The 17,879-nt window shown below is 48.5% G+C and overlaps 1 protein-coding gene across 1 annotated transcript in view; it reads left to right on the top strand.

Annotated features, from left to right (window-relative positions):
- The first annotated feature begins 451 nt into the window (after window positions 1-451).
- The window catches only part of LOC109890109 (integral membrane protein 2B), a 39,165-nt gene continuing 21,737 nt past the window's right edge, over window positions 452-17,879 (top strand). Inside the window, exons 1-5 of the mRNA XM_031824447.1 lie at window positions 452-713; window positions 3,663-3,794; window positions 4,801-4,995; window positions 7,468-7,578; window positions 7,941-8,091. Of these exons, the coding sequence (XP_031680307.1) occupies window positions 627-713; window positions 3,663-3,794; window positions 4,801-4,995; window positions 7,468-7,578; window positions 7,941-8,091 (676 nt within the window). The 5' untranslated portion in view covers window positions 452-626. The remainder of the gene's footprint in view (window positions 714-3,662; window positions 3,795-4,800; window positions 4,996-7,467; window positions 7,579-7,940; window positions 8,092-17,879) is intronic.

Genomic DNA, 17,879 nt, shown 5'->3' with positions numbered 1-17,879 from the left:
TTTAGGCCATTTTATAAATGTTATTCTATACAATAATCTTAATCGGCTAAAGTCACTTTGTGAGTTATGACGAATTTATGTAAAACAAAAAACCCAACAAAGGCTTCATAATTCGCTAAAGTAATGTCAACTGAATGCTATTATATCATAGAAAAAACGTGTAAACTCTCCTGTGTTAACCGCAGACCTTATTTTTGACGTTTATTCCAAAACTTTAATATTTCGTCATTCATTTTTTTCCCATAGGAATGGCTAAAGCAGGGTTTTAAGACAACAAGCTGGCGAGCAGAGGCGCGCACTTGACTAACATTATTAATGATTATGATCTCTTGAGTTTCTCTCATGTGCACCATTTAATTAACCATTTTTATTCCATATGATGAATGCCTCTCTGCCACTAAATATATTTTTGAGATTATACTGCCCCCCAGCGGGGAGAAAAAAACGTTCAGGAACGTTTCTAAAACCGTGTTGGTTCTTGAATGCAGCCTATACGGCTTGCAATCACTCATGTGACCCGTTCGGGATGTTTTGTATTTAGCAACGTCATTGTAATCAGACGCCACACGAAGACGTTCCTGCAGAAGGTGATTGTCGCTTGGTCTAACATTTAGATTTTTTTTAAAATGGTGAAAGTAACATTTAACTCGTCCTTTGGACAAAGGGATTTGAAGAAGGCATGCAATGCCGAAGCGCTTATTCCGGAGGAGAGGGTGAGTTGAGCTAAACCAATGTGGTTAATATTTGTTGCGAAGGATGTTCGACGCAACTAACGTGGATGACGCAACTTTGTATCAGTTTAAACAATGTAGAAACATAACTGAAACAAAGTAACGTCGATTAGAAACATGTATAAACACTTGATAATTCAACCCGTGACCCGAGCGACGTCGGAAAATGTCTGTTAAGCAAATTATTTTCGGTAGGCTTAGTGGTGTTCGCAGTTGCTGGCCTGGGCAGAACCGTGCTAGCTTTCTGTTTCGGTCTTGATTTAGTAGAGGCCTGTAACTGAAATGCGTGAAGATCACTCCGGTCGTCTTTCCTATTTATTCGAATAATTGTTCCTGTTTGTGTTCGTGTGTGTGTTGTTGGTTCTGAAGAGTAAAAAGTAAATGCGTTTATATAGACGTCATACACAAAAGTATTGATAAAATTAAGTGTATTAGTGTCGAAGGTCGGTGTGAGGTCTTTCCTCCAGATAAAGCAATAAGAGGGACCTTTTGATAACAAAATGCATGCTGTGTACAGACAGGTTAACAAAAACAAAATATCACCTGTCAGTTAGTAGATGCTGTATCCGTAATTAGAAGCCTGTCAGTCCAAACTCATCCCAAGAGCCTAGATTCATGTCTATAAATCTAAGGTTGACGCTGGGTAGTAATAACATGTTTTAGGGCCCGGGCTACCAATAAGTGCGCAGTTACACACTAAATAAAATGTCAGTTTAAGTGCCCATAAAGTTAGTGCATTCGAAAGGTATTCAGACCCCTTCACTTTTTCCACATTTTGATACATTACAGCCTTATTCAAAAAATCAATTCAATAAAAAAAATATACTCCTCAATCTACATCCAATACCCCATAATGACAAAGTGAAAAAAGGATTGTAGAAATTTGAGCAAATTCATAAAAAATAAGTGGGTGCAGTGTACTAAGGCACTGTATAGAAGTGCTTAAGTGTCAGTACAGACCCGGGTTTGATCCCAGGCTGTGTCATAACCAGCTGTGACCGGGAGTTCCATAGGACGTCGCACAATTGGCCCAGCATCGTCTGGGTTAGGGGAGGGTTTGGCCAGTGGGGCTTTACTTGTCTCATCGCACTCTAGCGACTCCTTGTGGCGGCCTGGGCGCCTGCAGGCTGACGTCGGTTGTCAGGTGAGCGGCGTTAAATCCGACACTTTGGTGCAGCTGCCTTCTGGGTTATGAAGTGCGGTTTTGTGGGTCATGTTTCGGGGATGCATGTCTTGACCTTTCCGAGGCCGTTGGGGAGATGAGACGATCGCAATTGGATATCACGAAATTGTGGAGAAAAGGGGGGTAAAATACAAAAAACAGTAATACTTTATTTACATAAGTATTCGGACCCTTTGCTATGAGACATGAAATTGAGCGGGTGCATCCTGCTTCCATTGATCATCCTTGAGATGTTTCTACAACTTCATTGGAGTCCACATGTGGTAAATTCAATTGATTGGACATGATTTGGAAAGGCACATACCTGTCTGTATAAGGTCCCACAGTTGACAGTGCTTGTCGGAGCAAAAACCAAGCCATGAGGTCGAAGGAATTATCTCTAGAGCTCCGAGACAGGATTGTGTCGAGGCACAGATCTGGGGAAGGGTACCAAAAAGTGTCTGCAGCATTGAAGGTCCCCACAGTACTCTCCATCGTTCTGGAAGAAGTTTGGAACCACCAATACTGTTCCTAGAGCTGGCTACCCAGACAAACTGAGCAATCGGGGGAGAAGGGCCTTGGTCAGGCCTAGTTAAATAAAAGATATACATTTTTTATAAATCAATTATTTGTTTTAAATAATTGGAAATCGGCACCCAAAAATACAGATTTCCGATTGTTATGAAAACTTGAAATCGGCCCTAATTAATTGGCCATTCCGATTAATTGGTCGACCTCTAGACCAGAGACAGCATGGTCCACAGAGACCAGCCATGAGCCACCTCCTTATTCCTGACCTTTAGCCATGTTAATAAGCTAAACTGAAATGATTAGAGTGAGACAAGCATGGCCATCATTCAATCGCCCCTGTATCTGTTGTAATTTTTGAAATAATGAAAATATACACCTTGGTTTACCTCAAGCACGTCTCTCCTGGGACTATCGACAGTGGACTAATGAAGGGGGGAACAGTGTTCTTCCACTAAAGTACGAGCATGAGGATATCTCAGATCAGATGAGGAAAACAAAGAAAAAAACTGATCTCCGGAGAGCTGTTGACATCCACTCTTTTGTTTCAATACGAACCCCACCCCAACTCTGCATAAACAACCAACAGTTCAGGAAAAGGGCCTGCCACCAAATTACAACATGTGTCTCTAGACTCCATAATATTAAAGTGAGGGAGCAAAATAACATGATGATGATGATGGAGAGGGCTAGGTGGAAATGAGGTGAAAGGTCACAGAGAAGAGAGGGGGGGTTGGGGGGGAAGATTGGCTGTGTTTGAATTGTACGTTACATAAGCATCTCTATCACTGCTACCATACTCCCAACTGATGTCAACAGAACACACCACAGCTGTATTGTGACTAAGCAGCACTCTTATTTGAATCGCACTGTTTGGCTATGTTGTGTTGGAGCGATTTAATTTGAACAAAGAGGATTTATAGAGGTCAGTTTCCTTAATGATTAATCTGGGCTGATATACTGTTAATATTGGTTCATCAACCTGTCTCAATTATGTAATGAAACATACAGGCAGACATGCTGGTATTGTGAGAGGCTGACCAGCTGTATTTAGGCCTTACTTTGTATGTTATAGAAGACCGCAATTGGGGGGGGGGGGGGGGGGTCTTCAGGCTTTTTTTGTGTATGTATCCACTGCAATTGTTAATATAGGCCTATGTACTGTATCTGTTGCCTGGTGTAATGTATTTTAAATGATCAAATGTGCATGTAACGTTTTAGCTCTGTTTCTTCTCTCTCAGGACCTGGAGGATGGCATGCGGGTGCGTCGGCAGTCCAAGGTGTGGTGCTGGTGCATGTGCCTGGGTCTGGCTCTCATGCTGTCCGGTGTGGTGGTGGGAGGGGCCTACCTCTACAAGTCCTACATACAGCAGGTGAGATGGACTGTTGGTTAGACCCCTATAATGCCATAGGCTCAACTATATAGTGAACAAAAATTTTAACACAAGAATTTAAACAATTTCACTGAGTTACAGTTCATACAAGGAATTGGTCAATTGAAATGAATTCATTGGGCCATAATCTGTGGATTTCAGGGGCGCAGCCATGGGTGGGCCAGTCAATCAACTTGTTTTCCCCCACAAAAGGGGCTTTATTACAGACAGAAATACTCCTCAGTTTCATCAACTGTCTGGGTGGCTGGTCTCAGACGATCACGCAGGTGAAGAAGCCAGATGTGGAGGTCCTGGGCTGATGTGGTTTCACGTGGTCTGCGGTTGTCATGGGAGTTAGACGTACTGCCAAATTCTCTAAAGTGACATTGGAGGTGGCTTGTAGTAGAGAAATTAACATTCAATTCTTTGGCAATAGCTGTGGTGGACATTCTTGCAGTCAACATGCCAATTGCACACTCATTCAACTTGAGACATCGGTGGCATTGTGTTGTGACAGAACGGTACATTTTTAGAGTGGCCTTTTATTGTCCCCAACACTTTAATGATAATGCTGTTTAATCAGCTTCTGGATATGCCACACCTGTCGTGTGGATGGAATATTTTGGCAAAAGAGAAACCCTAACAGGGATATAAACAAATTTGTGCACAATTTGAGAGAAATAAGCTTTTTGTGGATGGAACATTTTTGGGATCGTTTATTTCAGCTCATTGTATGTGACCAATACTTTACATGTTGTTTTATATTTTTGTTCAGTATAGTTAAAGCTTCCTTTCCTTGGTTAGAGGACACATTTTTACCCGCCGTTGTCTGGTTTCCCAGACACAGATTAAGCCTAGTCTTGGACTAAGAAGCACTCTGAATGAACCCCTAATTGGGAGAGAAACCAACCCAGAGTGTGCTAGCTAACTATACATTGTTGGTAAGGTAGAGCGAGTCTGGGTGAGAGAAGTCCTCACTGTCGTTGTCTCACCCCGTCTTCCTCAGGAGGACCCGGTGTATTTCTGCGGGGTGGACTACCGTGAGCGGGACTACATGGTTCAGGACGAGGTGGCCCTGCCCTCTGCTCTAAGACACATCCAGGAGAGCATCCGTGTGCTAGAGGAGGTGGAGCTAATCAACGTGCCCGTGCCCGAGTTCTCCGACAGCGACCCGGCCGACATCGTCCATGACTTCAAAAGCGTGAGAGGAGAACACTGCCACACACACACACACACCAGGTTTACATCCAACCTTTTTATGCAAGTAAAGTGCACGTCAGATAAAAAGTCACGACAGGCCTAAACAGAACATTTGTCGGTAAACTTTCCAAATGCCGACAACACTAAATACTAAATGAGCTCTTTGTGTTATGTGAGAATTATGCGAGAATTATGCAAGAAATGTCGTTGGAAATATTGATAACCGTCATATCGAAGTAAACTTGGAGTCACGCGATGACCTGCACCTCCCCCTATGACTTGTTGGGGAAGCATGCAGTTTATTAGGCTACAGATGAAATAAGTTTTCATGAACTTCAGAGTGGTGAACTTGCACAATAATGAGCATGGTACTCCTTTCCAATAAATATCAAGGGTCTTATTCTGGTGACATGATGAACAATGCTTGGCTGTCGTTTGACAAATCAAAATAATCTCTCTTTCGTCCATAAACTTATGTAGGCTATACTCCCATATGTATCTGTTAGCTAGAGTGCATGTGGCAATACCGGAGTGGGCACACTCGCTATTTAACCTTCCTAGGGCAGGCGTTCCGCTAGCAGAACCCCTCGACAACATTCCGCTGAAAAGGCAGCGCGTGAAATTCCAAAATATTTTTTTTGAAATATGTAACTTTCACATATTAACAAGTCCAATAGAGCAAATGAAAGAAACTTCTTGTTAATCTACCCATCGTGTCCGATTTAAAAAATGCTTTACAGCGAAAGCACAACATATGATTGTTAGGTCACCGCCAAGTCAAAAAAACACAGCCATTTTTCCAGCCAATTAGAGGAGTCACAAAAAGCAGAAATATAGATACAAATGAATCACTAACCTTTGATCATCTTCATCAGATGACACTCATAGGACATCATTTTACACAATACATGTATGTTTTGTTTGATAAAGTTCATATTTATATCCAAAAATCTGTTTACATTGACTCGTTACGTGCAGTAATGTTTTGATTCCAAAACATCCGGTGATTTTGCAGAAATACTCATAATAAACATTGATAAAATATACAAGTGTTATTCACAGAATTAAAGAAACTTCTCCTTAATGCAACCGCTGTGTCAGATTTCAAAGAAATATTCAATATTCACTTACTTTTGATGATCATCAGAAGGCACTCCCAGGAATCCCAGTTTGACAATAAATTACTGATTTGTTCCATAAAGTCTGTCATTTATGTCCAAATAGACACTTGTTGTTCGCGTGTTCAGCCCAGTAATCCATCTTCATGAGGCGCGAGCACTTCGTCCAGACAAACTCAAAAAGTTCCGTTACAGGTCGTAGAAACAAGTCAAACAATGTATGGAATCTATCTTTAGGATGTTTTTAATATAAATTATCAATAAGGTTCCAACCGGAGAATTCCTATGTCTGAAGAAAAGCACTGGAACGAGAGCGTACTCTGTCGGGAGCGTGTGTCATGAGCCTGAGACACTCTGCCAGACCCATGACTCATTCAGCTCCCATTCCCCCCTCCTTTATAGCAGAAGCCTGAAACAAGTTTCTAGAGGCGGTTGACATCTAGTGGAAGTGCAACTTGACTCCATAGACACTATTCGGTAGGCCAAGCTTTGAAAAACTACAAGCCTCAGATTTCCCACTTCCTCGTTGGAATTTTCTCAGGTTTTTGCCTGCCATATAAGTTATGTTATACTCACAGACATCAATCAAACAGTTTTAGAAACGTCAGATTTTTCTATACCAATACTAATAATAATATGCATATATTAGCATCTGGGACAGAGTAGGAGGCAGTTCACTCTGGGCACGCCATTCATCCAAAAGTGAAAATGCTGCCCCCTATCCCTAGCTGTTGTGTGAGAACCATCAGAGTTGAAAATCCAATGTAAACTCATTTAACTTGTTTTTATTTGGTACATTGGAATTGAACCGCAAAAGGTATTTTTATGTGCACTAAGTCATCAAGCATTGCCTTTTATCCGCAATAAGTCAATTCAATGAAATGCATCTCTGATGGGAAAATGTGCATGTGGATTTTAGAATATTCACAAGAAAATCTGTACATTTTTTGGGGCTGCAGGTAGCCTAGTGGTTAGAGTGTTGGGCCAGTAACTGAAAGGTTGCTGGATCGAATCCCCGAGCTGACAAGGTCTGTCATTCTGCCCCTGAACAAAGCGTTTAACTCACTTAGGCCGTCATTGAAAATAAGAATTTGTTCTTATCCTAGTTAAATAAATAATTTGATGGAAACTGATGTCACATGTTGTATATCTAGCTGCTACCACTCATTTACGGCTCAGAGGAAAGCCATTCCACCAGGGTATTAGCCGTCAAACTCCTATTTTTAGAAACAAAATTAAATGAAACACGTGCTGAATTGAAGTTGTTGAATGTAATCATGTGTTCTGAGGTCTGATTGTAAAGTACTTCCGGGTGTTTTTGTAGTGTTGGATCTAATTCCTTTCCTCCTCCTCAGAGGCTGACAGCCTACCTGGACCTGAGCCTGAACAAGTGCTACGTTATCCCCCTCAACACCTCCATCGTCATGCCTCCCAAAGACTTGCTGGAGCTGCTCATCAACATCAAGGTATCTGTAACACACACACATACGACTGGAGCTGCTCATCAACATCAAGGTATCTGTAACACACACACATACGACTGGAGCTGCTCATCAACATCAAGGTATCTGTAACACACACACATACGACTGGAGCTGCTCATCAACATCAAGGTATCTGTAACACACACACATACGACTGGAGCTGCTCATCAACATCAAGGTATCTGTAACACACACACACATACGACTGGAGCTGCTCATCAACATCAAGGTATCTGTAACACACACACACAGATGACTGAAGCTGTTTATGTATTTCAATTATCAAATCAATCAAATGTTGAAGGAAATCATGTTAATTAAGTGTGTGAGTTGCTCCCCCCTAGGCTGGTACCTACCTTCCCCAGTCCTACCTGGTCCACGAGCAGATGATGGTGACTGAGCGTCTGGAGAACGTTGACCAGCTGGGATACTTCATCTACAGCCTCTGCAAGGGCAGAGACACCTACAAGCTGGAACGCAGAGAGACCATACTGGGTTAGTACTGCTGACACACGCCCACACACCATACTGGGTTAGTACTGCTGACACACGCCCACACACCATACCGGGTTAGTACTGCTGACACGCGCCCACACACCATACTGGGTTATTACTGCTGACACACGCCCACACACCATACTGGGTTAGTACTGCTGACACACGCCCACACACCATACTGGGTTAGTGCCACACACACACACCATACTGGGTTAGTGCCACACACACACACCATACTGGGTTAGTGCCACACACACACACCATACTGGGTTAGTGCCACACACACACACCATACTGGGTTAGTGCCACACACACACACCATACTGGGTTAGTGCCACACACACACACCATACTGGGTTAGTGCCACACACACACACCATACTGGGTTAGTGCCACACACACACACCATACTGGGTTAGTGCCACACACACACACCATACTGGGTTAGTGCCACACACACACACACACACACACCATACTGGGTTAGTGCCACACACACACACACACACACACACCATACTGGGTTAGTGCCACACACACACACACACACACACACCATACTGGGTTAGTGCCACACACACACACACACACACACCATACTGGGTTAGTGCCACACACACACACACACACACACACCATACTGGGTTAGTGCCACACACACACACACACACACACACACCATACTGGGTTAGTGCCACACACACACACACCATACTGGGTTAGTGCCACACACACACACACCATACTGGGTTAGTGCCACACACACACACCATACTGGGTTAGTGCCACACACACACACACACACACCATACTGGGTTAGTGCCACACACACACACACACACACACCATACTGGGTTAGTGCCACACACACACACACACACCATACTGGGTTAGTGCCACACACACACACACACACACACACACACCATACTGGGTTAGTGCCACACACACACACACACACACACACACACACCATACTGGGTTAGTGCCACACACACCATACTGGGTTAGTGCCACACACACACCATACTGGGTTAGTGCCACACACACACCATACTGGGTTAGTGCCACACACACACACCATACTGGGTTAGTGCCACACACACACACCATACTGGGTTAGTGCCACACACACACACACACCATACTGGGTTAGTGCCACACACACACACACCATACTGGGTTAGTGCCACACACACACACACCATACTGGGTTAGTGCCACACACACACACACACACACCATACTGGGTTAGTGCCACACACACACACACACACACACACCATACTGGGTTAGTGCCACACACACACACCATACTGGGTTAGTGCCACACACACACACACACACACACACCATACTGGTTAGTGCCACACACACACACACACACACCATACTGGGTTAGTGCCACACACACACACACACCATACTGGGTTAGTGCCACACACACACACACCATACTGGGTTAGTGCCACACACACACACACACACCATACTGGGTTAGTGCCACACACACACCATACTGGTTAGTGCCACACACACACACCACACACACACACCATACTGGGTTAGTGCCACACACACACACACACACACACACACACCATACTGGTTAGTGCCACACACACACACACACACACACACACCATACTGGGTTAGTGCCACACACACACACACACACACACACCATACTGGGTTAGTGCCACCACACACACACACCATACTGGGTTAGTGCCACACACACACACCATACTGGTTAGTGCCACACACACACACACACACACACACACACCATACTGGGTTAGTGCCACACACACACACACACACACACACACACACACACACACACACATACTGGGTTAGTGCCACACACACACACACACACACACCACACACACACACCCATACTGGGTTAGGCCACACACACACCATACTGGGTTAGTGCCAAACACACACCATACTGGGTTAGTGCCACACACACCATACTGGGTTAGTGCCACACACACCATACTGGGTTAGTGCCACACACACCATACTGGGTTAGTGCCCACACACACCATACTGGGTTAGTGCCACACACACCATACTGGGTTAGTGCCACACACACCATACTGGGTTAGTGCCACACACACCATACTGGGTTAGTGCCACACACACCATACTGGGTTAGTGCCACACACACCATACTGGGGTTAGTGCCACACACACATACTGGGGGTTAGTGCCACACATCACCATACTGGGGTTGATGCAACACACACCATACTGGGTTAGTGCCCACACACCATACTGGGGTTAAGTGCAACACACCACCATACTGGTTAGTGCCACACAACACCATACTGGGTTAGTGCCACACAACCATACTGGGTTAGTGCCACACACACCATACTGGGTTAGTGCCACACACACCATACTGGGTTAGTGCCACACACACCATAACTGGGTTAGTGCCACACACACCATACTGGGTTAGTGCCACACACACCATACTGGGTTAGTGCCACACACACCATACTGGGTTAGTGCCACACACACCATACTGGGTTAGTGCCACACACACCATACTGGGTTAGTGGCCACACACACCATACTGGGTTAGTGGCCACACACACCATACTGGGTTAGTGCCACACACACCATACTGGGTTAGTGCCACACATCACCATACTGGGTTAGTGCCACACACACCATACTGGGTTGTGCCACACACACCATACTGGGTTAGTGCCACACACACCATACTGGGTTAGTGCCCACACACCCATACGGGTTAGTGCCACACACACTCATACTGGGTTAGTGCCACACACACCATACTGGGTTAGTGCCACACACACCATACTGGGTTAGTGCCACACACACCATACTGGGTTAGTGCCACACACACCATACTGGGTTAGTGCCACACACCCATACGTGTGGTTTAGTGCCACACACACCATACATGGGTTAGTGCCACACACACCATACTGGGTTAGTGCCACACACACCATACTGGGTTAGTGCCACAACACACCCATCCTGGGTTAGTGCCACAATCACCATACTGGGTTAGTGGCCACACAACACCATACTGGGTTAGTGCCACACACACCATACTGGGTTAGTGCCACACACATCCATACTGGTTAGTGCCACAACACCATACTGGGGTTAGTGCCCCACAACACCATAGGTTGTGCCCCCACCACTGGGTTAGTGCCACACACACCATACTGGGTTAGTGCCACACACACCATACTGGGTTAGTGCCACACACACCATACTGGGTTAGTGCCACACACACCATACTGGGTTAGTGCCCACACACACCATACTGGGTTAGTGCCACAACACATACTGGGTTAGTGCCACACACACCATACTGGGTTAGTGCCACACACACCATACTGGGTTGTGCCACACACACCATACTGGGTTAGTGCCACACACACCATACTGGGTTAGTGCCACACACACCATACTGGGTTAGTGCCACACACACCATACTGGGTTAGTGCCACACCACCCATACTGGGTTAGTGCCACACACACCATACTGGGTTAGTGCCACACACACCATACTGGGTTAGTGCCACACACACCATACTGGGTTAGTGCCACACACACCATACTGGGTTAGTGCCACACACACCATACTGGGTTAGTGCCCACACACACCATACTGGGTTAGTGCCACCACACACCATACTGGGTTAGTGCCACACACACCCAGTACTGGGTTAGTGCCACACACACCATACTGGGTAGTGCCACACACACCATACTGGGTTAGTGGCCACACACACCATACTGGGTTAGTGCCACACACACCATACTGGGTTTAGTGCCACACACACCATACTGGGTTAGTGCCACACACACCATACTGGGTTAGTGCCACACACACCATACTGGGTTAGTGCCACACACACCATACTGGGTTAGTGCCACACACACCATACTGGGTTAGTGCCACACACACCATACTGGGTTAGTGCCACACACACCATACTGGGTTAGTGCCACACACACCATACTGGGTTAGTGCCACACACACCATACTGGGTTAGTGCCACACACACCATACTGGGTTAGTGCCACACACACCATACTGGGTTAGTGGCACACACACCATACTGGGTTAGTGGCACACACACCATACTGGGTTAGTGGCACACACACCATACTGGGTTAGTGGCACACACACCATACTGGGTTAGTGGCACACACACCATACTGGGTTAGTGCCACACACACCATACTGGGTTAGTGCCACACACACCATACTGGGTTAGTGCCACACACACCATACTGGGTTAGTGCCGCACACACACACACACACACACACCATACTGGGTTAGTGCCGCCCACACACACACCATACTGGGTTAGGGCCGCACACACACACACACCATACTGGGTTAGGGCCGCACACACACCATACTGGGTTAGGGCCGCACACACACACACACACACACCATACTGGGTTAGTGCCGCGCACACACACACACACACCATACTGGGTTAGTGCCACACACACACACACACACACACACACACCATACTGGGTTAGTGCCGCACACACACACACACACACACCATACTGGGTTAGTGCCGCACACACACACATACACACCATACTGGGTTAGTGCCGCACACACACACACACACACACACACCATACTGGGTTAGTGCCGCACACACACACACACCATACTGGGTTAGTGCCGCCCACACACACCATACTGGGTTAGGGCCGCACACACACACACACCATACTGGGTTAGGGCCGCACACACACACACACACCATACTGGGTTAGGGCCGCACACACACCATACTGGGTTAGGGCCGCACACACACACACACCATACTGGGTTAGGGCCGCACACACACCATACTGGGTTAGTGCCGCACACACACACACGCACCATACTGGGTTAGTGCCGCGCACACGCACCATACTGGGTTAGTGCCGCGCACACGCACCATACTGGGTTAGTGCCGCGCACACGCACCATACTGGGTTAGTGCCGCGCACACGCACCATACTGGGTTAGTGCCGCGCACACGCACCATACTGGGTTAGTGCCGCGCACACGCACCATACTGGTTAGTGCCGCGCGCACAGCACCATCTGGGTTAGTGCCGCGCACACGCACCATACTGGGTTAGTGCCGCGCGCACACACACACACCATACTGGGTTAGTGCCGCACACACACACACACCAGTACTGGGTTAGTGCCGCACAACACACACACCATACTGGGTTAGTGCCGCACACACACACACCATACTGGGTTAGTGCCGCACACACACACACACACACCATACTGGGTTAGTGCCGCACACACACACACACACACCATACTGGGTTAGTGCCGCACACACACACACACACACCATACTGGGTTAGTGCCGCACACACACACACCATACTGGGTTAGTGCCGCACACACACACACCATACTGGGTTAGTGCCGCACACACACACCATATTGGGTTAGTGCCACACACACACACACACACACCATACTGGGTTAGTGCCACACACACACACACACACCATACTGGGTTAGTGCCACACACACACACACACACACCATACTGGGTTAGTGCCACACACACACACACACACCATACTGGGTTAGTGCCACACACACACACACACACACCATACTGGGTTAGTGCCACACACACACACACACACCATACTGGGTTAGTGCCACACACACACACACACACCATACTGGGTTAGTGCCACACACACACACACACACCATACTGGGTTAGTGCCACACACACACACACACACACCATACTGGTTAGTGCCACACACACACACACCATACTGGGTTAGTGCCACACACACACCATACTGGGTTAGTGCCACACACACACACACCATACTGGGTTAGTGCCACACACACACACACACACACACCATACTGGGTTAGTGCCGCACACACACACACACACACCATACTGGGTTAGTGCCGCACACACACACACACACACCATACTGGGTTAGTGCCGCACACACACACCATACTGGGTTAGTGCCGCACACACACACACCATACTGGGTTAGTGCCGCACACACACACCATATTGGGTTAGTGCCACACACACACACACACACACCATACTGGGTTAGTGCCACACACACACACACACACCATACTGGGTTAGTGCCCACACACACACACACCATACTGGGTTAGTGCCACACACACACACACCATACTGGGTTACTGCCACACACACACACACACCATACTGGGTTAGTGCCACACACACACACACCATACTGAGGCCACACAACACACACACACACACCAACTGGGTTAGTGCCACACACACACACCATACTGGTTAGTGCCACACACACACACACGCACCATACTGGGTTAGTGCCACACACACACACACGCACCATACTGGGTTAGTGCCACACACACACACACGCACCATACTGGGTTAGTGCCACACACACACACACACGCACCATACTGGGTTAGTGCCACACACACACACACGCACCATACTGGGTTAGTGCCACACACACACACACGCACCATACTGGGTTAGTGCCACACACACACACACGCACCATACTGGGTTAGTGCCACACACACACGCACCATACTGGGTTAGTGCCACACACACACGCACCATACTGGGTTAGTGCCACACACACACACACCATACTGGGTTAGTGCCACACACACACACACACACACACCATACTGGGTTAGTGCCGCACACACACACACCATACTGGGTTAGTGCCGCACACACACACATACACACCATACTGGGTTAGTGCCGCACACACACACACAACACACCATACTGGGTTAGTGCCGCACACACACACACACACCATACTGGGTTAGTGCCGCCCACACACACCATACTGGGTTAGGGCCGCACACACACACACACCATACTGGGTTAGGGCCGCACCACACACACACACCATACTGGGTTAGGGCCGCACACACACCATACTGGGTTAGGGCCGCACACACACGCCATACTGGGTTAGAGCCGCACACACACGCCATACTGGGTTAGTGCCGCACACACACACACACCATACTGGGTTAGTGCCGCACACACACACACACCATACTGGGTTAGTGCCGCACACACACACACACCCATACTGGGTTAGTGCCGCACACACACACCATACTGGGTTAGTGCCGCACACACACACCATACTGGGTTAGTGCCGCCACACACACCATACGGGGTTAGTGCCGCACACACACAACCACACACACACCATACTGGGTTTAGTGCCGCACACACACACCATTACTGGGGTTATGCCGCACACACCACCCATACTGGGTTAGTGCCGCACACACACACCATACTGGGTTAGTGCCGCACACACACACCATACTGGGTTAGTGCCGCCACACACACAACCATACTGGGTTAGTGCCGCACACACACACCATACTGGGTTAGTGCCGCACACACACGCCATACTGGGTTAGTGCCGCACACACACGCCATACTGGGTTAGTGCCGCACACACACGCCATACTGGGTTAGTGCCGCACACACACGCCATACTGGGTTAGTGCCGCACACACACGCCATACTGGTGTTGCTGCCGCACACACACGCCATACTGGGTTAGTGCCGCACACACACACCATACTGGGTTAGTGCCGCACACACACACATACTGGGTTAGTGCCGCACACACACACCATACTGGGTTAGTGCCGCACACACACACCATACTGGGTTAGTGCCGCACACACACACCATACTGGGTTAGTGCCGCACACACACACCATACTGGGTTAGTGCCGCACACACACACCATACTGGGTTAGTGCCGCACCACACACCATACTGGGTTAGTGCCGCACACACACACCATACTGGGTTAGTGCCACACACACACACCATACTGGGTTAGTGCCGCACACACACACCATACTGGGTTAGTGCCGCACACACACACCATACTGGGTTAGTGCCGCACACACACACACACACCATACTGGGTTAGGGCCACACACACACCATACTGGGTTAGTGCCGCACACACACACACACACACCATACTGGGTTAGTGCCGCACACACACACACACACACCATACTGGGTTAGTGCCGCGCACACACCACCATACTGGGTTAGTGCCGCACACCCACACCATACTGGGTTAGTGCCGCCACACACACACACCATACTGGGTTAGTGCCGCACACACACACACACCATACTGGGTTAGTGCCACACACACACACCACACACCACACACACACACACACCCACACACCACACACACACACACCACACCATACTGGTTAGTGCCGCACACACACACACCATACTGGGTTAGTGCCGCACACACACACACACACACACACACACACACCATACTGGGTTAGTGCCGCACACACACACACACACACAATACTGGGTTAGTGCCGCACACACACACACACACACCATACTGGGTTAGTGCCGCACACACACACACAACACACCATACTGGGTTAGTGCCGCACACACACACATACTGGGTTAGTGCCGCACACACACACACCATACTGGGTTAGTGCCGCAACACACACACAACACACCATACTGGGTTAGTGCCGCACACACACACACACACCATACTGGGTTAGTGCCCACACACACACCACACCATACTGGGTTAGTGCCGCACACACACACCACACCATACTGGGGTTAGGGGGCGCACACACACACACACCATACTGGGTTAGGGCCGCACACACACACACACCATACTGGGTTAGGGCCGCACACACACCATACTGGGTTAGGGCCGCACACACACGCCATACTGGGTTAGAGCCGCACACACACACGCCATACTGGGTTAGTGCCGCACACACACACACACCATACTGGGTTAGTGCCGCACACACACACACACCATACTGGTTAGTGCCGCACACACACACACACCATACTGGGTTAGTGCCGCACACACACACCATACTGGGTTAGTGCCGCACACACACACCATACTGGGTTAGTGCCGCACACACACACCATACTGGGTTAGTGCCGCACACACACACCATACTGGGTTAGTGCCGCACACACCACACCATACTGGTTAGTGCCGCACACACACACCATACTGGGTTAGTGCCGCACACCACACCATACTGGTTAGTGCCGCAACACACACCACCAACTGGGTTAGTGCCGCACACCACACACCATACTGGGTTAGTGCCGCACACACACACCATACTGGGTTAGTGCCGCACACACACACCATACTGGGTTAGTGCCGCACCACACGCCATACTGGGTTAGTGCCGCACACACACGCATACTGGGTTAGTGCCGGCACACACCCCATACTGGGTTAGTGCCGCACACACACGCCATACTGGGTTAGTGCCGCACACAACACACCATACTGGTTAGTGCCCCGCACACACACACCATACTGGGTTAGTGCCGCACACACACACCATACTGGGTTAGTGCCGCACACACACACCATACTGGGTTAGTGCCGCACACACACACCATACTGGGTTAGTGCCGCGCACACACACACCATACTGGGTTAGTGCCGCACACACACACCATACTGGGTTAGTGCCGCACACACACACCATACTGGGTTAGTGCCGCACACCACACCATACTGGGTTAGTGCCGCACACACACCTACTGGGTTAGTGCCGCACACACACACCATACTGGGTTAGTGCCGCCACACACACCATACGGGTTAGTGCCCGCCACACACACCCATACTGGGTTAGTGCC

The sequence above is a fragment of the Oncorhynchus kisutch genome, linkage group LG5 (genome assembly GCF_002021735.2).
Source record: "Oncorhynchus kisutch isolate 150728-3 linkage group LG5, Okis_V2, whole genome shotgun sequence".
Taxonomy (NCBI): domain Eukaryota; kingdom Metazoa; phylum Chordata; class Actinopteri; order Salmoniformes; family Salmonidae; genus Oncorhynchus; species Oncorhynchus kisutch.
This window is presented reverse-complemented; position numbering and strand designations above follow the sequence as displayed.